General features: G+C 38.0%; 3 protein-coding genes across 4 annotated transcripts; 1 reads left to right on the top strand and 2 right to left on the bottom strand.

Annotated features, from left to right (window-relative positions):
• The first annotated feature begins 366 nt into the window (after positions 1-366).
• LOC103505575 lies at positions 367-22,823 on the top strand. The gene is made up of 14 exons (XM_026820885.1): positions 367-407; positions 659-1,140; positions 1,280-1,614; positions 1,881-2,572; positions 2,855-3,071; positions 3,688-3,821; positions 4,235-4,309; positions 16,326-16,600; positions 16,754-17,025; positions 17,416-17,447; positions 17,582-17,761; positions 18,479-18,661; positions 21,496-21,679; positions 22,753-22,823. Exons 2-14 carry the CDS (start codon positions 896-898, stop codon positions 22,821-22,823), a joined length of 2,895 nt encoding a protein of 964 aa, XP_026676686.1. The 5' UTR covers positions 367-407; positions 659-895.
• On the bottom strand, positions 6,447-7,033 carry LOC103505562 (membrane-associated protein Hem-like). The gene has a single exon (XM_008469902.2). The coding sequence runs from the start codon at positions 6,922-6,924 to the stop codon at positions 6,562-6,564; it is 363 nt and encodes a 120-aa protein (XP_008468124.1). The 5' UTR covers positions 6,925-7,033; the 3' UTR covers positions 6,447-6,561.
• LOC103505564 (ras-related protein Rab-30-like) lies at positions 7,147-11,824 on the bottom strand. Of its 2 annotated transcripts, none has more exons than XM_008469903.3 (5): positions 11,643-11,824; positions 9,538-9,725; positions 8,853-9,036; positions 7,861-8,012; positions 7,147-7,416 (listed from the first exon to the last, which is right to left on the bottom strand). In XM_008469903.3, the coding sequence occupies exons 2-5, from the start codon at positions 9,706-9,708 to the stop codon at positions 7,312-7,314; spliced, it is 612 nt and encodes a 203-aa protein (XP_008468125.1). In that variant the 5' UTR covers positions 9,709-9,725; positions 11,643-11,824; the 3' UTR covers positions 7,147-7,311. The 2 variants fall into 2 exon arrangements, with proteins under 2 accessions (XP_008468125.1, XP_026676682.1); XM_026820881.1 differs by lacking the exon at positions 11,643-11,824 and adding an exon at positions 11,304-11,427.
• Positions 22,824-23,797: the final 974 nt, after the last annotated feature.

Genomic DNA, 23,797 nt, shown 5'->3' with positions numbered 1-23,797 from the left:
TGAGGGGCAAAGTTCCCTAAAAAATTAATTATAGAAGTTTCCCTGTTGGTAAAGTTTAAAAGTCTAAATTACTAAGTAATTATTATGTTGGTGGGTAGCTATTACATCAGTAAGTAGCTATGTGTAGTATACTTCTCACTATAGACCAATAAAGCTATAAAAAAATTTATATATCATAGTATAGGTAGGTCAAGCCACAGTTGCCACAGACCCTAACATGACTTTATCTACAGACACTAGTCCCACTCCCACAGCCTAACACAGGGGGCCCTGGGCATTCAAGGGATGCATAATATACTAAAAACATCTGCCTACATGCATATAACTTGGAGTATCCATCCTTGTTATAATCACAATATAATTATAAGGGAGCAGGAGAAGAGGAGAAAAACATTGGAACTACCGAGGTCAGTATAAGGAATTACCTATGTAACTATCTATGAGTTGGTAAGTAACTATAACTAAGTATTATTGAGTAGGTAATATAGTGATATGTGTACATGTACATGATTAGGAAAGTGTAAGGAAACATTAATTGGAAACAAAGGTTCAATAAAAAAGTAATGAGTAAAACTAGGAAGAAGACTATATTAAAAAATATTTATGAAGGAGAAATATTCAAGTATTTACTTACATTTCTTTCTGTTATTTCTTTCAGGCTCTCTTGGACAGTCCTTGTGAAAAATTCGTCAGCCATTTCAACACATTCGTCTCCAAACTATTGAAACAATATCTATCTCTCATAAATACAACAAATCCTGATTCAGGAAGCTCAAAGAAATCCTACGTTCTTCATATTTGTAAGCTGAGTTCTTATCTGGATAGTAAAGTTGTGTATGACCTGCTCCCTCTGCCAGCTGCGTTCAATGAATGGGGACTCCTCATTGGTAGTAACATGTACGAATTGATGTGCAAATACATCATCAAACTAAACTTGGAGAAAACGGAATCACTTGAAATTATCGAGCAGTGTTCACAAGACCAGACAATGTCTTTGTTCACATGGTGTTTGGAACATTTGGACAAATATAGAAACATTGTGGCTCCGTGGTTACAAGATGATAAGCTAGGTGATACAATCTTGTCATTGGTCTATCATGTCATCTGTGGCAGTGAAACCCAAACGCAACTATTTGAAAAATGTTTTGTATCCAACAAAAGTGAACAAGCTATTGAACAAAATGGAACTCAAATTAAAAGTGATGACGATTCAAGTGACTTGGATATAATCGTAAACAGAACAATCGCCAAGAAATACCCAAACGCAACTATTTGAAAAATGTTTTGTATCCAACAAAAGTGAACAAGCTATTGAACAAAATGGAACTCAAATTAAAAGTGATGTCGATTCAAGTGACTTGGATATAATCGTAAACAGAACAGTCGCCAAGAAAATTTTCTTGCAATTTATCGAAGTTTTCCGGAATTTCGGTGATAATGCAAACGAAGACAAAGTAGACTATGAGAACTGTGCCCATGTGATTACGCTGTTTTTGAAGAACGCAAACATTCGTGCTGAGCATAGAGATGTGATTAGTGAACTACTCGTTAATCTTGTCATTGTCATTATGGATAAATCAGAGACCCAGGAAATGATACGTTGCTGGGAGACAGGTATGTATCCAACTATCCATGTACAAATGTTGTAAGTACGTTTATAGTTTGAGATAGGAATTAGTAAACTCAGCCTGTGAGAATACAAAGATTCTAGTCAAATCAAGATTAAACAAAATTAAGAATACACCTTATGCTCAATTAAATTACTTTGTAAAATTGGTAATGGTTAATAATTATACTCGTAATTATGTAAAGGAGTATTTCTCAAGTTTATGTCTCTCCTTTGAAGAATCTATTATAACTTATCCATTTTTTATTTCCAGCCCTATCCTGCGCTCAACCTACTCTCTCTACAAGACAAGAAATCTATCGCACTATTCACAACATATGCGTCGAGTCTCTACTCTATCTAAACACAAGCAAGTCTGACACACACGATACAGAATCGACATCTCCTGAGCTACTGGTTGACAGGAGTGTTACTGTCCTATCCAAACTAATGACTGATGGCATTCAGTGGGACACAATCTACAAACCGAATGAAGAAATCCAAACCACTTATGAACTGTGGCATGTGTATAGTTGTACACATGGGGATTATGTGTGTGCATGCTCCCACAGTCACACATTGGAACCCACACTCGAATGGAATATACATGAGAACTCACTGGTCCAGAATCTGCACTCCCATTTCCACATTTACGTTAAACTCGTGTTGAACCTGCTCAAACTTCATCCAAGCGAGCCGGAAAACGTAAACAATTTCTTCCTAGACTATTTCATCTATAGGATATTCCGGCAGCAATATTTCGTGAATACTTCCAGTGAAGAAGACGCGTTGTTTTCAAACCTGTGGAAATCGTACGAAACCCAGTTTGTGCAGTTTGCTTCAAGCTTAGATGTGAATGGGAAGTATGCGTATCTGTTGGATTGTGAATATCTGCGAGATCATATAACAAAGACCAGCCAGTATGATGAAGGACAAGTGATTTCCAGTACGAAGGATCTAATCCAGGTAAAAAAAAGCTTTCTAGAAGAGGCCTTAGTAGGTTAGGTGCGTATTGTTTTTATCTAGGTCTTTGGGTAAAAAATGTTATATTGCCTACTTGAATTAGAAAATCCAAATTGAATCCGCGAACGGATTTCAATATTGCCAAAAACTTCTTTGCAAAAAATCAAAGAAGTACGGTTTTATTTTCCGAAAATTCCAACAGATTTGGGGCAATTTGAATGGGTCATACATTGGTGGACACCCTGACTATTCTATTATATCAAAAATTCCATTTTATGTTTTCAGCTCGTAGACAACATTGCACCCCTGAAGTCTTCCACAACCAAAGACTCGTTCATCAAGTATGTCCGTGACCATTCTAAAGATCCCTTGTCCTCCAGAGAAGATGTTGCTATGGTGACGAGCCTGGTCCAAGTGTTTACTAAATTGATGAGAGCTGTAAATAATGAGGAGATCGAAGGAGATGGACAATATGTTGAAGCTATCATAGACGCCATACGAGGTATGTTATTGTAGCCAAATTCCCATCAGGCACTTCCTTCCCCATCTGTTACAGGTAAGCCCAGGTGTGAGGGATGTATTAGTGGAGTAACTTGTAGCACTCAATAAAGGACTTTTAGGGGGCCCCTAAGTCCCGATAGAGCCCAAAATCCAGTAAGCGATTGTTCATGTGTTAAATATTTGTAGCCAAATTCCCATCAGGCACTTCCTTCCCCATCTGTTACAGGTAAGCCCAGGTGTGAGGGATGTATTAGTGGAGTAACTTGTAACACTCAATAAAGGACTTTTAGGGGGCCCCTAAGTCCCGATACAGCCCAAAATCCAATAAGCGATTGTTCGTGTGTTAAATATAAAAAAAAAATGACCAATTTTACGAGTATTAAAACCCAACAAATACATCATCGTAGAAGGAAGAAAAATATATTAAACTGGTTTATTTATTTTAAATATAACATACATTACATTTTTCATGACAAAGGTGCATTTTCCTTTCGGGAAACTGACCACTGGAAAATTGAACACTGCTCTTATAGAAACTGAATGGAGCAGTGGTCAGTTTCCCGAACCGAAAATACACCCCAAGGTACTACATTTATCTTTTTACTCCCCCCTTTCAGGAGAGATGATGCTTTGTGTAACATCCCATCTTGTTCTCCATTATACCTACATAACTTCTCCTCCTGCGAATGGAGACAAATGTGGTCAGATATTTCTAGCGGCTCAGTTGTTACGGTGTTACGAACAGATAGAGGTCTATTGCAGTCGGAATGGCAGCTCGGACTTCTTTGTTGAATGGGACAGTGTGTTTGCCTCGGACTGTAAAGAGGTAAGATATACATACGTCCCGCTAAGCTTTAAAAATTTCACTTTTTTATCGATATTTTTTATGCATCCTATTTAAGTTTGGAGAGTAGCGCGTCTGCATTGTAAGCGCTAGGTCGCGGGTTCGATTTCCGCATAGGGCAAATTTTATCCTAATTATGTAAGGTTCGTCCTCGGAACGGATGGCTTTCTCCTATCCCGTCTTCCTTCTCTCTTCGCTTTTGGGACTATAAAGACCTTCGTAGATTAGTATAAGCTTAACCCATCTTTTGGGCAGAGTGGGCTTTTTTGGTACGATTATAAGACCTTAGCAGTTACAGTGCCCTCTATCACCAGATAGAGGTCTATTGCAGTCGGAATGGCAGCTCGGACTTCTTTGTTGAATGGGACAGTGTGTTTGCCTCGGACTGTAAAGAGGTAAAATATACGTCCCGCTAAGCTTTAAAAATTTCACTTTTTTATCGATATTTTTTATGCATCCTATTTAAGTTTGGAGAGTAGCGCGTCTGCATTGTAAGCGCTAGGTCGCGGGTTCGATTTCCGCATAGGGCAAATTTTATCCTAATTATGTAAGGTTCGTCCTCGGAACGGATGGCTTTCTCCTATCCCGTCTTCCTTCTCTCTTCGCTTTTGGGACTATAAGACCTTCGTAGATTAGTATAAGCTTAACCCATCTTTTGGGCAGAGTGGGCTTTTTTGTACGATTATAAGACCTTAGCTGTTACAGTGCCCTCTATCAGACCTCTAATAAAAAGCTTTTGATTTATTTATCTGTCGTTAGGTCGTCGCCAATATCTGGGTGTGGCATGCGTCCATGGATGGTCACAACAAGGATTGTCACGAATGGTTGTAGTTTTGCCGTTTATACTTTGAGCACCGGAAGATTCGTAGTTGGGTAATTCTTTGCACTTTGCCTACAACAACAGAAAGAAACAGGGAACATAAGTATCATGGCAAAACAATTGGTACTTTGTCACTACTTTGTACTTTCTGTTTTCACTGTTCTGTAACAAAGCAATAAGTACCATAACAAAGACGAGAATCGGAGAAATATTACAGAATAACGCGATGACGAAGTTCATTTTAACATATTTGAATCAATGTATTTTTTTTTTTTTTTTTTTTTTTTTTTTTTTTTTCAAGTTCAATTTCTCAGCAACAAATATTTTGCCCAAGAACTTGTCACGTGTGTGGACTTTGAAAAAAGAGGGCTTTTCAGTTTTACTCTGGTACCTAATTTTACTGTAAATAATTCTACAGGGTATACTATCCCTAATCAAATGGTAAAAATGTAAAAATAAAAAAAAAATGAAAAAAAAAAAAAACAACAAAAGTTGATATTTGAAATGACGTCATCTTTCTGACGTCACAAGAAATGAGAAAATGAGGAAGTAACAAAAAATTTATGTACTCACATTATTTTGGTCACCCCTTAAAATTTTAAAATGCATAGCTCGGATCTGACACATGGGGCCGTGTTCCCGAAAAAAAATCTCAAAAGTCAAAATCAGTGACGTACAAAATGTTGATTGTTGATTGATTTCATAATTTCATTTGAATATTTTATTGAACATTAACCATTAACACACTTGTGGTAATTTTATTTGAAGATCATCTCTTCTCTCATCACACTATCAGTATCTCCAATTTCAAACTGCTTTGAGGCTTAACTCATTGAGTAGCTTCATACCATATGGTCCTATCAGATCTGCCAAGGCTCGTAACTCATTCACATCAGAGAACTCCTCAGCATTGAATGGGATAGCACCCTCTGCTGTAAGACTCACGAATGCACGTTGATTCAGAGAGAAACAAATGTTGCCTGCAGATACTCGACGTAGTAATACTTCTGAGTACCACTGTATGTAAAGTGCAGCCACTGTCTTCTCTCCATGAGAATCCATGCGTTGTGTTTGTTGTAGTAATGCATTGTTAAACACTCGCGTCATGTCAATGTGTACATAGTTCTCTACAGTCTGCAATACATTCATGTAAGCACGTACACTCGCAAGAAGTTCAGAAGGTTTAGCGATTTCACTTGTGTCTCAGATACTCGACGTAGTAATACTTCTGAGTACCACTGTATGTAAAGTGCAGCCACTGTCTTCTCTCCATGAGAATCCATGCGTTGTGTCTGTTGTAGTAATGCATTGTTAAACACTCGCGTCATGTCAATGTGTACATAGTTCTCCACAGTCTGTAATACATTCATGTAAGCACGTACACTAGCAAGAAGTTCAGAAGGTTTAGCGATTTCACTTGTGTCCGGGTTGAACATGACCATTCCCACTAAAGCTCGGGAAAATCGACTTTCCAAATGTTGATGCAAATACTCTCGAGGAGCAAACGTAAAGTCCCACACCTGAATGTTAGTACAATAGTTGATAGCAAAGCAAAGTTCTGTGAGTGCCATATGTAGTTTATCCATGGTTGTTAACTCTTCTCTTGTCTTCCGATAGCTCTCAGCGCCAGGCTTGATGATTTCATTAAGGATTTTCTTGTTGTTTTTATCCTTCTTGCGTCGACTTGCTATCTGTGCTCTGTGAGTGCCATATGTAGTTTATCCATGGTTGTTAACTCTTCTCTTGTCTTCCGATAACTCTCAGCGCCAGGCTTAATGATTTCATTGAGGATTTTCTTGTTGTTTTTATCCTTCTTGCGTCGACTTGCTATCTGTGCATCGAAATGTCCAGATAGATCTGACAAGCATCCATGGTGGTAAGTAACTCACACACACAATCCTTGAAGTGAAGCAAATCTACAAATGTGTAATAGTACAAGCTCAAACTTTTCACAATGTCACTTCGAATCTGACTGATCCCAGACACACTCTTGATATCAATATTAGGGAACTTCTTCACGATTTGCTTGATGCAACTTTCCAGACTTTTGTCCGATAGGAAGCTGGGCTTGCTCTTAGCATCTCCACAAGCCTTCTTGATGTTGTAGATTCGTGTTAACATGCCGACACCTCTGTCATGCATGATAGTTAGCTTCTCAGCCAACTTCTGTTGACTTGGAAACATCGCCATTTTTAATTTACTTTTTTCGTTACCACTTCAAATTTACCTTCGTGGGCATCAAACAATAAAATCAGTCACAAAATCGCCGTGTATCTCTCTCCAAACAGATAATATGGGGGCAGATTCGTGTTAACATGCCGACACCTCTGTCATGCATGATAGTTAGCTTCTCAGCCAACTTCTGTTGACTTGGAAACATCGCCATTTTCAATTTACTTCAAATTTACCTTCTTGGATATCAAACAATAAAATCAGTCACAAAATCACCGTGTATCTCTCTTCAAACAGATAATATGGGGGGAGATATCACACAACTAGAGGTAGCACTTTCTACTTTTCAATGAGATCGCTAGGAATGTACAGGGTGGTCACTTGACAGTGTATGCAGGATGTTACTCAACCCAATCGGTCACAACAAGGATTGTCACGAATGGTTGTAGTTTTGCCGTTTATACTTTGAGCACCAGAGGATTCGTAGTTGGGTAGTTCTTTGCACTTTGCCTACAACAACAGAAAGAATCAGGGAACATAAGTATCATGGCAAAACAATTGGTACTTTGTACTTTCTGTTTTCACTGTTCTGTAACAAAGCAATAAGTACCATAACAAGGACGAGAATCGGAGAAATATTACAGAAAAACGCGACGACGAAGTTCATTGTAACATATTTGAATCAATGTGTTTTTTTTTTTTAGGGTTCAATTTCTCAGCAACAAATATTTTGCCTAAGAACTTGTCACTTGCGTGGACTTTGAAAAAATAGGGCTATTCAGTCTTACTCTGGTACCTAATTTTACTGTAAATAATTCTGCAGGGTATATTTTTTTTAAGACCGCCCTTTTTATTTCGTAGCAAATGAAACAACTGCTACATTAGACGCATATGGTCTGTGTCGTAGCATGCCTATCATGTAGAATGCCGTCTTGGATTATTCTTTGAACTTACTTCCATCAACTCAGCAGCGATTTGCATGAACAGTTTCTCCACGTTATCAGAAGCTTTGGCCGAGGTTTCTAAATAGTACATGTCATGTCGCTTGGCAAAGTCTTCTCCCACTTCGGTCGGTATTTCCCGGTCCTCCCGGTCGATCTTGTTTCCTGGAAAAGAATAGATTATACCTTGTTTATTGTACTCAGAAAGGACAGAATTCCTTTTCCCCTAAAGCCTGTTCCCATTTGTCGTTCGGAAAAAATTGTGTCGTGTGGTAGTGGGAAACTGGGGACACTCTCATCTAAATTACATTGTCTACAGGACATTTGGAAAAAAATCGGATGAAACTCATGACAAGTGGTAATGGGCCTTTAGTCTAAACAAAGCCTTAGTATCAAGGGTCTAGAAGGAGAACATTAAAGGATTCGAGTTAGCTATCATCAAATAGACGAATAAGGTTTCATTTCCTTGTATGAAATTTAAGTACATAAAAGACACATATTTAGATCTCATTTTGTTCAAATGACCATAGTAGGTATATCCCCTCTCACGATCCAATATTGTTGCTCGCTTCCGTGGTATCTTCAATCCTGAAGTGCCCCCAACAAAGCTGAGAATATATGATTGATAGCACTTGCCATACAATGGATGTTGTTTGAGTGTCCCTCAAGTGAAGCCAAGTAGAAGCAAGCCTCGTTCCTAGCAAGCTTTGGTATACAGACAGCGACAAATACCATGAGTAGACAAGCCAGTACATGTTCATCTTCATCCAGATCCGTCTTGTCACTGGCCAGTGCCGTGGCTAAGGCAGGGTCTACAGTACAAAGCAGACCTGCAGCCGATGCCATCTCATTCACTATCTTCAATCCTGAAGTGCCCCCTGGCTAGTGCAAAATGATCGCATTAGTCCATCTCATGCGATAAAACTCATCGTGACAGTGAGGGACCGGCTTAAGAATAGTTTTTTTTTTCGCTAGAAAATTCCAAGCATAAAGTTCTTCACTCACCAACCAACACGCGAAGCACCTTGAAGCTGGCGTACTCTTCTATTTCTCGCAACCAATCCGTCAGACAGTCAAACGTGGGCTGACAACTGATATCGTACACTAGAATGAGCGCATGCGCGGAGCGGTAATAACTTTGAGTGATCGAGCGAAATCGTTCCTGTCCCGCGGTGTCCCAAATTTGAAGCTGCACAAAAGAATAAAATATACCTTGTTTGTTACTTTCAAGTGTCGTAAAGGTGTGTCCACATATAGTCGACCGGCCGCCGATCGATGTCAATTGAACCATCTACACTGCCTATTCACCCCGCCGATCCACATTGATCGACGGCCGTCGACTATGTGTGGACACCTGAGTTTTAAAAGAGGAAGCTATAAAACCACACAGTATATCCTAAACGCCTTTTGAGTAAATAGAAGTTTTCCAAGGGCAGCCAGTTTTTCAATAGTTGGCTTGGAGAGTAGCGCGTCTGCCTTGTACGCGCTAGGTGGCGGTTCCAGTCCCACTCGGGGCGGATTTTTATCCGCAACAGTTAAGGGTCGTTCTTGGAACGAATGGCTTTCTTCTATCCTATCTTGCTTCTCTCTTTGCTTTCAGGACTATAAGACCTTAGCAGTTACAGTTTCCTCTATTATTTCTATCTCAAGGGGAAAACTTCAGACTGCCACAAAAGGGACAATTCCTTACCTTAATTCTTTCGTTGTTGATCTCGACAGTTTTGATCATAAAATCCACGCCAATCGTAGCGCCCTGACCAGGCGGAAACACTCCTTGGGTAAATCTACGCACAAGACATGTTTTGCCTACCCCAGCATTACCAACAAGAACTACTTTGAACAGGAATTTGTAATCTTCCATAGCAAATCGACACACAACTGAAAAACGAAAGAATCATAAAAAAAAATTACTTTATTTATAATTCAATGACATATTTTGAACTTTAAAAACACCAACCTCCTTATATCTTATGAAGTCTTGGAACCCTAGGTTCTTTGTATGTTGGTACTGATAGAGTGTGTGTATAACACCCACATACTTATATGTATTTTAGTAAAGGCAGTGAATTCTTTAATAAACTTGATAAGAACAGGAATAAAGAAAACAAAAAAATCTTCAGGAATCCACAACTTACATAATATCACCTTTTAAAAGAATTAGAAATATTTTTAATACAATAAATGTTCCACATGTACAATTCTGATAAATCAATTTCTACTACACTTTGCTACTACAAAACCACTTCCCTCCGTAGTTCAAAGAACAAAACTATGAGAGTTGGGTCAAATGTCAATTGAGCACTAAAGCACTTAGATGACACATATTTAATGTATTACAAACAGTTACTTTATTTATAATTCAATGACATATTTTGAACTTTAAAAACACCAACCTCCTTATATCTTATGAAGTCTTGGAACCCTAGGTTCTATGTTGGTACTGATAGAGTGTGGATAACAGCCACATACTTATATGTATTTTAGTAAAGGCAGTGAATTCTTTAATAAACTTGATAAGAACAGGAATAAAGAAAATAAAAAATCTTCAGGAATCCACAACTCACATAGCACCTTTTAAAAGAATTAGAAATATTTTTAATACAATAAATGTTCCACATGTACAATTCTGATAAATCAATTTCTACTACACTTTGCTACTACAAAACCACTTCCCTCTGTAGTTCAAAGAACAAAACTATGAGAGTGATCAGACACTTGGGTCAAATGTCAATTGAGCACTAAAGCACTTAGATGACACATATTTAATGTATTACAAACAGTTCTGAAGTACGAGACTGAGCTATGGAAGTGTATAAGCTTAGAGAAACTTGTAATACCTAATGTGTGCAACACACTGGAAAATGGATTCCACGGAAACGCGTCACAAATAGGTCCCAAGCTGTTGCCTCTGTTGAGTAAACTGCCAAGCAATGAAGACAAAGCACCAAATCTGTTCAATATCTACGAGAAAATTCTAACAAGCTTACTTCAGAATATCACTGCAACAACTTTGAAAAACAATGCAGCTATTGTAATGAGTTCAAGTGAATTTGACTCGATGGTGAAATGTCTGACAGAAAAAAAATTATTATAAAAAAAAAAAAAAAAAAAAAAAAAAAAAAAAAACTAGACAAAGTATTGGAGAAAAGAGGACAAAAACATACCAGCCAAATAGACTGACAAACAAATATGCCTGAATTGACCATAATAATTTAATTATAGGTATCCGTACCTAGGTACCTAATAAATGGAGTAAGATCATATGTGGAGTGATAATTACATTGATTGATAAACAGCACTATACCTACATTTATTAATCATGATGCTCCCCTCTGCCCATAGATGGGATGGGTAACCCCACTTGCAATAGGAACATGTAGATAATACAACTTAATGCACACAACTAAAGCATTTTTTTTTTTTTTTTCAATTAGATTGCTTTATCTTTTACATTACCTCCTATAAATAAACACACACATCACAAGCTAACACTCATTACAGTAATAGGAATTAAATTCCTCTCTCGGTGAGCTCCCAGGTACATCCTGTCTACTCGACTACACTGAAATATCTGAAATTTTATCTGCTACACCACACCCTTCTACTAAACATTGAACTAGATAGAAATATGGGAAAATTAGTTGGGCAGGTACAAGTGTAACATGTATTAAAATAAATCATTCTGCTACACAGGATATGGAATTCTCTCACCAAGGAGGGTTAACATTATTCATCAGAAAATTCCCAGCTTCTATTTCTCTATCTGTACGTTCGTCTAGGAGCGAATGTTCTTACCTTCATTTGTAAATCTTCACTGTTTTCAAGATGTGAAAAGGATAGATGAAATTGAAGGAAGCACTTGGCACGAAGCACTTGGAATTTATTGATAGTCAATTTATCATAAATCAATTCTTGGTGAGGTAAGTAATTAAAAAAAAAATAGCCGAGAGCGAGAGGCCCGTATCCCGTATCCCTAATCAAATGGTAAAAAAAAAACAACAAAAGTTCAAAGTTGATATTTGAAATGACGTCATCTTTCGTGACGTCACAAGAAATGAGAAAATGGGGAAGTAACAAAAAATTTATGTACTCACATCATTTTGGTCACCCCTTAAAATTTTGAAATGCATAGCTCGGATCTGACACATGGGGCCGTGTTCCCGAAAAAAAAAAAAAAAATCTCAAAATCAGTGACGTAGCCGTACAAAATGTTGATTGATTTCATAATTTCATTTGAATATTTTATTTTTTATTATTGAACATTAACCATTAACACACTTGTGGTAATTTTATTTGAAGATTATCTCTTCTCTCATCACACTATCTCCAATTTCAAACTGCTTTGAGGCTTAACATTACGCAATCACAATGGTGGGGAAAGCTCAAAGAACCAAGAATAATGTTAAGGTAAGTCCCCAAACCTTCTATTCCACCTTGTCAATTACCTGGGTTTGAACAACCAAAGATAAACCTAACTGGTGTTTCCAGGAAAGTTCTGGGTCCTTCAAAACCTCTCATCCTTTAGGCCAGACTATGTAGTCATAGTCAAGCAACACCATTGGTTTTGATGTGTGGCCAAGACCAACTTCAGCCACCAAAATTAGTCAAAGGGACCTTGTGGATAATGGTATAATCTATTCATCCATGTCTTTTTCTCATACCTACTGAAATAACCCTTAGCTTAACTGCTGTACCTTGCTTGGCTCCAGTAATCACTCTTCCCCACCCATTGGCCCATGACTTTTTCTCATACCTACTGAAATAACCCTTAGCTTAACTGCTGTACCTTGCTTGGCTCCAGTAATCACTCTTCCCCACCCATCGGCAACACAAAACACAAGATGAATCTTCTATAAACATCTTATACTGAAAGCTAAACTGAAGTCAAGCAACATATTCATTGTATGGCCAAGCAAGTCTCTCTTCTGAGATCTGAGGTATATCCTCTAGTTCTTAACAAGATGAATCTTCTATAAACATCTTATACTGAAAGCTAAACTGAAGTCAAGCAACATATTCATTGTATGGCCAAGCAAGTCTCTCTTCTAAGATCTGAGGCATATCCTCTAGTTCTTAACATTTTTTTTTTTTTCCACAGGCCTCCAACAGTGGTAGAAGTGCACAACTTCTAGCCAATTTGCCCAATACATCATTTATAGGATTTTCCACGTTGAAAGATGCAGCACTTCATACAACTCCAGACATTTTTGATGATACCATTAGTCCTGATTTCCAAATAATTTTAAAGAAAATGAACAAAAAGGACTCGGTGACCAAACACAAGGTGAGTTTTGTTCCTTTGCTCAAGATTAGTCAATTTCATTAAGTACCAAACAGACTCCTAAAATGAAAAGTACATACCTACCTACTTTCTTTAAGAGAGAGAAAAACAAGATATGGGTTGAAGATGGACCCATTAAAGAAATTGTTTATGTCATAGATTACTTCAATGTAATTACTCATCTTTTTTTTTCCGAAGTTTTTCTATGTCTAAAATAAACCCTTTGAACCTCTTTCTCAACAGGCACTTCATGAGTTTGCAGAACTATGTAACACCTCAGACATAGACACATTGAAAGCAATCCTTCCACTGTGGCCAAGACTCTATTCAATTCTATCCATAGACATTGAAAACAGAGTAAGAGAAGCAACACAGTATGCCCACAAATGTGTGCTAACTCGTGTGAAGAGAAATATTGCACCCCATTTGAAACATTTGATTGGTCCATGGATTGTGTCTCAGTTTGATACTTATCCTCCTGCTGCATCTGTAGCTAAAACTTCCTTTGAGGTAAGAAACTTCAAAATTTATTATGAATTGTTAAATTACTTTTTAATCTTTGAATGGATCTTTATAGTAAAATGTTCATTATTGGTAATAGGTACCTATTAAGATTATTACTGTTAAAGATCTAGCCATTTGCAGCATAATTATTATTATCATTATTATTTTAGGTAAGTAAGAGTTTCCTCTTACCTAAAAAAGAAGAAGACATGTACAAAAGCTAATATTTTTTCCTCCTCCAAATATAGGATGTGTTTCCACCATTGAAAAGGGCAGAAGTATTCTCCTTTTGTAAGGAAGATCTCTTTAATTACATTGAGGACAACCTGATTGTACAAACTCCACAAACCATGAGCAATCCTAAGTAAGTAGAAATTAATATTCTCTGAAAATCCCAAATAATACACTAAATAAGTACTTTGTATGTTGCAAAAAACTAGGCTCATTATATTGCATCAAAATAATTTCATGTACAAAAGCAATAGGTAAAGTAACAGTAATACTGTAATGAAGTACCTGGGTACATATTATAATGATTTACTTGTTATGAAAATTCTTCTTGGGAGCTAATATTATATGCCTTTATGAAAAAGAATCCCTTTTAACATAACCCCTGATTTTTCTCTTTTTACAGAATAACTGATGCTGTGAACATGGAGATGAAGTATGAACGTGTCATATCCAGTACACTTCAAGCCTATGCCATGTTCATTTTCAAACTCCCCCCAGATATATTACAAGCCTGCATTGATGATCACAAACAAGCAGCATAATTTTTTTTTTTTTTTTTTTTTTTTAGGTAAGAAGAAAGAGAGAAGACATGTACAAAAGCTAATAATTTTTTTCCCCCTCCAAATATAGGATGTGTTTCCACCATTGAAAAGGGCAGAAGTGTTCTCCTTTTGTAAGGAAGATCTCTTTAATTATATTGAGGACAACCTGATTGTACAAACTCCACAAACCATGAGCAATCCTAAGTAAGTAGAAATTAATATTTTCTAAAATCCCCAATAATACACTAAGTAAATAAGTACTTTGTATGTTGCAAAAAACTGGGCTCATTATTATTGCATCAAAATATTTTAATGTACAAAAGCAATAGGTACAGTAACAGTATAATACTGTAATGAAGTACCTATGTACATACTATAATGATTTACTTGTTATCAAAATTCTTCTTGGGAGCTGATATTATATGCATTTATGAAAAAGAATCCCTTTTAACATAAACATAACCCCTGATTTTTCTCTTTGTACAGAATAACTGATGCTGTGAACATGGAGATGAAATATGAACGTGTCATATCCAGTACACTTCAAGCCTATGCCATGTTCATTTCCAAACTCCCCCCAGATATATTACAAGCCTGCATTGATGATCACAAACAGAACATTCTGTCCACTGCTAAATTCTGGAAGTATCAAAAGCATGAGTCTAATCTTATCCGCTCCTCTTGGTATTTGCTAGTAGCAACATTCATTGAAAAGTATCCACAAGTGTTTGAGGAAGATTTGAAAAAGCTAGCAGTTGCAGTTTTCTCTAATTTAAATGAAAAAGATTGTAAAGTAAATTCCAGTGTGTGGGATGCTGCATTATATTGTGTCTTGAAGTACGAGACTGAGCTATGGAAGTGTATAAGCTTAGAGAAACTTGTAATACCTAATGTGTGCAACACACTGGAAAATGGATTCCATGGAAACGCATCACAAATAGGTCCCAAGCTGTTGCCTCTGTTGAGTAAACTGCCAAGCAATGAAGACAAAGCACCAAGTCTGTTCAATATCTACGAGAAAATTCTAACGAGCTTACTTCAGAATATCACTGCAACAACTTTGAAAAACAATGCAGCTATTGTAACGAGTTCAAGTGAATTTGACTCGATGGTGAAATGTCTGACAGAGTGCTGTCGGTATATTTTGAAAACGAAAAATTCCATTCAAGAAGATTTCTGTAAGAAGATTGTCTTGGAGTATATCTTGCCTTTGTACAAAATATCAAGTGCTCATGTTCAGCTATCGCTATCAATACGATACCTTTATCAGCTTGATCTTAATGCACAAATCATAGACACACTGTGGGATAGGTTGGAAAACAAATTGGTCACTCACGATGATGTGGACAATTCAGAAAGAGAATTGTGCTTACACGCCAGTCTAGTGCAGTGCTTATGGAATCCATATAGTATGAGGAAGTCAGTTGGGCCTATGAAAGTCAAGTTCAATGATGATGAGGGAGCAGGAGAAGAGGAGAAAAACATTGGAACTACCGAGGTCAGTATAAGGAATTACCTATGTAACTATCTATGAGTTGGTAAGTAACTAAGTATTATTGAGTAGGTAATATAGTGATATGTGTACATGATTAGGAAAGTGTAAGGAAACATTAATTGGAAACAAAGGTTCAATAAAAAAGTAATGAGTAAAACTAGGAAGAAGACTAGGTATATTAAAAAATATTTATGAAGGAGAAATATTCAAGTATTTACTTACATTTCTTTCTGTTATTTCTTTCAGGCTCTCTTGGACAGTCCTTGTGAAAAATTCGTCAGCCATTTCAACACATTCATCTCCAAACTATTGAAACACTATCTATCTCTCATAAATACAACAAATCCTGATTCAGGAAGCTCAAAGAAATCCTATCTCTATCAGACCTCTAATAAAAAGCTTTTGATTTATTTATCTGTCGTTAGGTCGTCGCCAATATCTGGGTGTGGCATGCGTCCATGGACTCGAAAACCCTGGCAGACATCTTGTTACTCAACATCCTAGGGTGCACCCTATCGAATAACCCCGCCACCTTCTCCACTCTGGATACTGTGTGTCCTCTTCTACTTAGCCCTAGTCACTCGGTGCAGATCACCGCCTACCATCTGATGAGTCGGTTCAAAATAGACACATATGACGTCATAGCACACACACTAACCTCGGCGCAGACGGTGGTTGCGGCCATGTTGGAAAACTTCAGGTGAGATAATGTTAGGTCTTGGTTATTCTAATAATTCTTTTTGGTTATTGTATTGTTTAGACTGCGGGAGTAAAGGGACTTTTCGGTCTCATTCTGGCAGTATAAACGGTGTATATTCTATTCTAATTATTACATTACAATTCTGATTCACAGCCTGGGTGACACATGCATCGTCCTATCCAACACGGACAGTTTCACCTACACTCTAGGCTACCTACTCACCTGGTGGCTTATCGTACAGAAATGTGACCTCGCCGACTCTTCTGTCCGTGTGGAGGTGGCCATGTGGCTCAAACAGGAAGGTTACATTAGCGCTCTTATGCGAGATTTGCTCAGACTAATGCCAGACTCTCTCGTGCACTGCAGCGAGTGTCTGAATAATGTACAGCACTTGTTTGTGTCCGTGCCTCCCCTGTCCGTAACAGGTAAGATGCAGGTAGCTTTTTTAGCTAAATCCCCTTTAGGGGTGAGCTATTCATTTCTAACGAAAGTCACACTTTGGAAATGAGACAATATAATTACGTTTGTAAATATGCACCAATCCTCGGTAAAAAAAAAAAGTGAAAAACTTGGATTTTAACTCGTTTTTTTTTTCTTCCGTGCCTCCCCTGTCCGTAACAGGTAAGATGCAGGTAGCTTTTTTAGCTAAATCCCCTTTAGGGGTGAGCTATTCATTTCTAACGAGAGTCACACTTTGGAAATGAGACAAAATAATTACGTTTGTAAATATGTACCAATCCTCGGTAAAAAAAAAAAGTAAAAAACTTGGATTTTAACTCGTTTTTTTTTTCTTTCATTTTTTTACGTTTCTTCAGAGGTGTGGGACAGCAGCAAGCTGGGTCATCTGGTGTGTAGTGTCTACTATCAAGTACTGCGAAGATTCCCCGCGCTGGTCCGTCACTGGTGGAATGAAAGTTCTCCTTCAGATGCAACACTGGTCGAGAAGTTTACCGCCAAGTATGTGTCGAGCTGGGTCATCTGGTGTGTAGTGTCTACTATCAAGTACTGCGAAGATTCCCCGCGCTGGTCCGTCACTGGTGGAATGAAAGTTCTCCCTCAGATGCAACACTGGTCGAGAAGTTTACCGCCAAGTATGTGTCACCCCTATTGTGCTCTGAGGAACTGAAGACCGCCGCCAAGTTCAATCAGGAAAACATGGTGGTAAGTAGATGAGAATGTACAGGGTGCGCCAGAAAAACGCTGACAATGGCTCAGGGTAGCTAGATCTCATCATTTCCAACAAGGTTCTCTGGGTCATTTTCCCAATTTCGGCTTCGTTTCCGGGAATTATCCTAAAAAAAAAAATAAAAAAAAAAATAAAGACCTTGTGTCAGTTTTCAGGTCATAGCTTTTACATTTTAAGCAATAAACTATGAAGACCGCCGCCAAGTTCAATCAGGAAAACATGGTGGTAAGTAGATGAGAATGTACAGGGTGCGCCAGAAAAACGCTGACAATGGCTAAGGGTAGCTAGATCTCATCATTTGCAACATGGTTCTCTGGGTCATTTTCCCAATTTCGGCTTCGTTTCCGGGAATTATCCTAAAAAAAAATAAATAAATAAATAAAGAAAAAAATACAGACCTTGTGTCAGTTTTCAGGTCATAACTTTTACATTTTAAGCAATAAACTATTTTTGTTAAAACCACAAGCTAGAGCACAAAAATTTGAATCGAATACATTTGAGCCCCGATTCCCAAAGTTCAGTTTTGATATTATGTAAATTACAAATTTTCATCAGTAAAAGGTTTCTTCAAATTAAATTGATCCCAAGGGCAAGGAAAACCTAGATCCTTGACAGATGGAGTGTGCCTGAAGGCATGTGATGTGTTCCAATCCACTCGACCCCAATAACTTGAACAATTAATCTTGTTTTAGATTCGCGTGTTCCCTGGTACCAAGGAAGTGGTTGCTACGTACACTCTGGAAGAGGCTAGCATGGAAATTACCATCGCGTTGCCTAGCAACCATCCGCTGGGCGTCATACGTGTGGACTCATCTAAGAACTTATTCCCCAACACTCAATGGATCAAGCAAATCACAATGTTCCTCATTCATGCTGTACGTAAATACTTATAACAAACTTATTAAGAATTAAAAATGCTTGACTTCAAGTTAACTATGGTCCTATTATAATAAAACAAACTAGAGGTTTCAGCGCCAGTCTAGTTAGCCAGTTAGCTTGGACGGTAGCATGAAGTATAAGCGTCAGGTCGCAGGTTCGATTCCCGACCGGGGCGAACTTTATCCCAAACAGGTAAGGTTTGTTCCCGGAACGGCTGGCTTTCTCCTGACCTCTCCTCCTCCGTCTTCTTCTTCCTCCTCTTTCTTCTCAGAAAATGACTTTCCACATTATTATTACACGCATGAAAATCCACCTATTCAGAGCCCCTTTAAAGATATAACTCTGTTAATTGTCTTTTTGCCAAGAAATTTTTCTTGCAATTTATCGAAGTTTTCCGGAATTTCGGTGATAATGCAAACGAAGACAAAGTAGACTATGAGAACTGTGCCCATGTGATTACGCTGTTTTTGAAGAACGCAAACATTCGTGCTGAGCATAGAGATGTGATTAGTGAACTACTCGTTAATCTTGTCATTGTCATTATGGATAAATCAGAGACCCAGGAAATGATACGTTGCTGGGAGACAGGTATGTATCCAACTATCCATGTACAAATGTTGTACGTTTATAGTTTGAGATAGGAATTAGTAAACTCAGCCTGTGAGAATACAAAGATTCTAGTCAAATCAAGATTAGTTGTCATTATGGATAAATCAGAGACCCAGGAAATGATACGTTGCTGGGAGACAGGTATGTATCCAACTATCCATGTACAAATGTTGTAAGTACGTTTATAGTTTGAGATAGGAATTAGTAAACTCAGCCTGTGAGAATACAAAGATTCTAGTCAAATCAAGATTAAACAAAATTAAGAATACACCTTATGCTCAATTAAATTACTTTGTAAAATTGGTAATGGTTAATAATTATACTCGTAATTATGTAAAGGAGTATTTCTCAAGTTTATGTCTCTCCTTTGAAGAATCTATTATAACTTATCCATTTTTTATTTCCAGCCCTATCCTGCGCTCAACCTACTCTCTCTACAAGACAAGAAATCTATCGCACTATTCACAACATATGCGTCGAGTCTCTACTCTATCTAAACACAAGCAAGTCTGACACACACGATACAGAATCGACATCTCCTGAGCTACTGGTTGACAGGAGTGTTACTGTCCTATCCAAACTAATGACTGATGGCATTCAGTGGGACACAATCTACAAACCGAATGAAGAAATCCAAACCACTTATGAACTGTGGCATGTGTATAGTTGTACACATGGGGATTATGTGTGTGCATGCTCCCACAGTCACACATTGGAACCCACACTCGAATGGAATATACATGAGAACTCACTGGTCCAGAATCTGCACTCCCATTTCCACATTTACGTTAAACTCGTGTTGAACCTGCTCAAACTTCATCCAAGCGAGCCGGAAAGCGTAATCAATTTCTTCCTAGACTATTTCATCTATAGGTTCACTGGTCCAGAATCTGCACTCCCATTTCCACATTTACGTTAAACTCGTGTTGAACCTGCTCAAACTTCATCCAAGCGAGCCGGAAAACGTAAACAATTTCTTCCTAGACTATTTCATCTATAGGATATTCCGGCAGCAATATTTCGTGAATACTTCCAGTGAAGAAGACGCGTTGTTTTCAAACCTGTGGAAATCGTACGAAACCCAGTTTGTGCAGTTTGTTTCAAGCTTAGATGTGAATGGGAAGTATGCGTATCTTTTGGATTGTGAATATCTGCGAGATCATATAACAAAGACCAGCCAGTATGATGAAGGACAAGTGATTTCAAGTACGAAGGATCTAATCCAGGTAAAAAAAAAAGCTTTCTAGAAGAGGCCTTAGTAGGTTAGGTGCGTATTGTTTTTATCTAGGTCTTTGGGTAAAAAATGTTATTTTGCCTACTTAAATTAGAAAATCAAAATTGAATCCGCGAACGGATTTCAATATTGCCAAAAACTTCTTTGCAAAAAATCAAAGAAGTACGGTTTTATTTTCCGAAAATTCTAACAGATTTGGGGCAATTTGAATGGGTCATACATTGGTGGAAACCCTGAATATTCTATTATATCAAAAATTCCATTTTATGTTTTCAGCTCGTAGACAACCTTGCACCCCTGAAGTCTTCCACAACCAAAGACTCGTTCATCAAGTATGTCCGTGACCATTCTAAAGATCCCTTGTCCTCCAGAGAAGATGTTGCTATGGTGACGAGCCTGGTCCAAGTGTTTACTAAATTGATGAGAGCTGTAAATAATGAGGAGATCGAAGGAGATGGAAGGTAAGGTTTGTTCCCGGAACGGCTGGCTTTCTCCTGACCTCTCCTCCTCCGTCTTCTTCTTCCTCCTCTTTCTTCTCAGAAAATGAATTTCCACATTATTATTACACGCATGAAAATCCACCTATTCAGAGCCCCTTTAAAGATATAACAACTCCTCCTCAAAAATGGGTATCATCTGCATACTTTATTTATAGTGAGTTGGCAGTGATCTATATTCTACATAGTGACAAGACAAGGGCAAGATCAGTTAATTGATGAAGAGTCTTCATTGAAGACTGTAGTATTAGTTTTACTGTCAGTCAGTTGGTGCTCCTCGTTTATGCTGTAGATCTTACTCTACTGTATATTATTTGTATTGGATAATTTGAATCGGAATTCCATACCTACCTATAAATGTTTTAATTGTTAAGTGTGTAATGTGTATGTTAATACCTCTAGGACTCTAGGAGGAAAAACGGTAATTTTCCTTATGAACACAAGACATTACTTATATGCGAATACAATCAACTGTGGTGTTCTATTACAGAACGGCTCTATTTGTGACGGCCTCAGTTCGTGGAAGAGTAACATGGACAAGAAGTTCGAGGGAGTGGAGGAGTGCTACATTTGTTTCTGCATTCTGCACTCGCGGAATCATGAACTCCCTCGCAAGTCGTGTCGGACGTGTCAGAAGAAGTTCCACTCGTATTGCTTGGTAAGTACCTACCTCGGTGGCGTAGTGGTCAAGATACAGGAGGGCGTGGGTTCGATCCCAGCCGAGGCATGAAATTTTATCCTCATTTATTTGTGAATTTGACCACATAATAATAGAATGGGAGATGTCAGACCACATAATAATAGGAAAAAAATGGAGGAAGAGAAGGCCTCCGACGTTAACCTCGCCTAGTCCTACATTCCACTCAAGAGTCAAACAACTCGGCAATCCTGATGTCACTACCCAAGAGTCTATTAATTACTATTATTATTAAGTGACGTCTCGATTTTCTGGGACATCCCGTATTTTTGGGGGCAGATTGAAAAGTTTTTTTTTTTTTCTCTCTCTTAAGCGCTTTAACAATGCTTATGGAGTATGGACATGTCGTTCGCGCTGGGAAAAGTTTTTGTTCCGTTTGAAAACCTGAAATCCCTTTGGTTCCAGAAATGTTTTAAAAAAAAAATCCATGTTTTGCTTACTTCAAACATCTTGATAAATCGAAAAAAAACTCAGTCCCTCGAATTCTGCACTCGCGGAATCATGAACTCCCTCGCAAGTCGTGTCGGACGTGTCAGAAGAAGTTCCACTCGTATTGCTTGGTAAGTACCTGCCTCGGTGGCGTAGTGGTCAAGATACAGGAGGGCGTGGGTTCGATCTCAGCCGAGGCATGAAATTTTATCCTCATTTATTTGTGAATTTGACCACATAATAATAGAATGGGAGATGTGAATTTGACCACATAATAATAGAATGGGAAATGTGAATTTGACCACATAATAATAGGGAAAAAAATGGGAGAAGAGAAGGCCTCCGACGTTAACCTCGCCTAGTCCTACATTCCACTCAAGAGTCAAACAACTCGGCAATCCTGATGTCACTACTCAAGAGTCTATTATTTACTACTATTATTATTAAGTGACGTCTCGATTTTTCTGGGACATCCCGTATTTTTGGGGGCAGATTGAAAAGTTTTTGTTCCGTTTGAAAACCTGAAATCCCTTTGGTTCCAGAAATGTAAAAAAAAAATCCATGTTTTGCTTACTTCTCATGAACCGCTACGCCACACCTATGATACAACTCCATCCCTAGGCAATTCAACCGCCAGTGTGGACGCCGTCATGGACCTATTGAACAGATTGGAACTATTCCACCGCATATAATATAACGTGGATTACGGCGCGAACGACCCAATAAGGGTTAAAGCGCCCAATAAGGAAAAAAAAAAAAAGCGGAGAAGGCAGTTGCTATCTGTAAGAATCTGCTAAAGAAATCCAAAGAAGATAATACTGACATGAATGTTGCACTTCTCAACTATAGAAACACGTCTCTTGCGGGTATGTCTTACTCTCCTTCTGAATTATTTTTCAATAGAAAGTTGAAAACTAAACTCCCTATCAACTCTCAGCTATTGAAACCAAAACTCAATGAAGACTATGAGGAACATTGGAAAAATAAGACGGAAAAACAAGAAGATAATTACAACCAGCATACAAAATCGCTCCCAGAATTAGATGATGGTGATCAAGTCTTTATGAGATTGGGTGACAAATGGATACCCGGTAGAATTATTATGAAGGATGGAAACCCAAGATCATATATTGTGGAAAGTATCAATGGTAGAAGATATAGAAGAAATCGTGTTCACCTGAAACCATTCAGAGGTTGTATCATTGATCCTGATGAGGAGAGAAGAAGAAGTATACTGGATGACGATGTTGGTATGAATATCTATGTACCTCAAGAAGGTAATAGCACACAAGAATATCCTTATCCTGCTAACGATGAACATGTAATTGAAAATGTGTTCATAAATGAAGATATTGAACATTACCAACCAGATGATTCAGAACAATGTCCACTACCCGAGTTACAACCTGAAGAGTCAGTACAAAATCAACCTGGAGTATTAGAACAAAGTCAACCTGAAATAAGCAATGGAAATAATACAAGTTACGCTCCCAATGATGAGTTCCCACCATTACCCAGAAGAACATCACGGGTATCAAAACCTCCATCCAAGTTTGGCGATTACATCGTATGGCCCAAATGGACTTAAGTGGGAAGGATGTTAGATATGTACTTATGGATACCTACTTTCGGTAGTCTTGATTTGAGCCAGATTATTGTTGTTCAA

The sequence above is a fragment of the Diaphorina citri genome, unplaced genomic scaffold (assembly GCF_000475195.1).
Source record: "Diaphorina citri unplaced genomic scaffold, Diaci psyllid genome assembly version 1.1 scaffold182, whole genome shotgun sequence".
In the NCBI taxonomy this organism is placed as follows: Eukaryota; Metazoa; Arthropoda; class Insecta; order Hemiptera; family Psyllidae; genus Diaphorina; species Diaphorina citri.
The sequence above is the reverse complement of the archived record's forward strand: the minus strand, read 5'-3'. Positions and strand labels throughout refer to the sequence as shown.

What these genes read in the sequence shown, in the direction of transcription:
- LOC103505575 (XM_026820885.1), top strand. Translation starts at nt 896, where the DNA reads ATGTACGAATTGATGTGCAAATACATCATCAAACTAAACTTGGAGAAA. An exon ending in GCCATGTTGGAAAACTTCAG is followed by an intron (nt 16,601 to 16,753) that starts GTGAGATAATGT and finishes TCTGATTCACAG; the next exon opens with CCTGGGTGACACATGCATCG. An exon ending in GCCTCCCCTGTCCGTAACAG is followed by an intron (nt 17,026 to 17,415) that starts GTAAGATGCAGG and finishes ACGTTTCTTCAG; the next exon opens with AGGTGTGGGACAGCAGCAAG.
- LOC103505562 (XM_008469902.2), bottom strand. Translation starts at nt 6,924, where the DNA reads ATGGCGATGTTTCCAAGTCAACAGAAGTTGGCTGAGAAGCTAACTATC.
- LOC103505564 (XM_008469903.3), bottom strand. Translation starts at nt 9,708, where the DNA reads ATGGAAGATTACAAATTCCTGTTCAAAGTAGTTCTTGTTGGTAATGCT. An exon ending in GGTGCTTCGCGTGTTGGTTG is followed by an intron (nt 8,013 to 8,852) that starts GTGAGTGAAGAA and finishes ATTCTTTTCCAG; the next exon opens with GAAACAAGATCGACCGGGAG. An exon ending in TCGCTGCTGAGTTGATGGAA is followed by an intron (nt 7,417 to 7,860) that starts GTAAGTTCAAAG and finishes CTGTTGTTGTAG; the next exon opens with GCAAAGTGCAAAGAACTACC.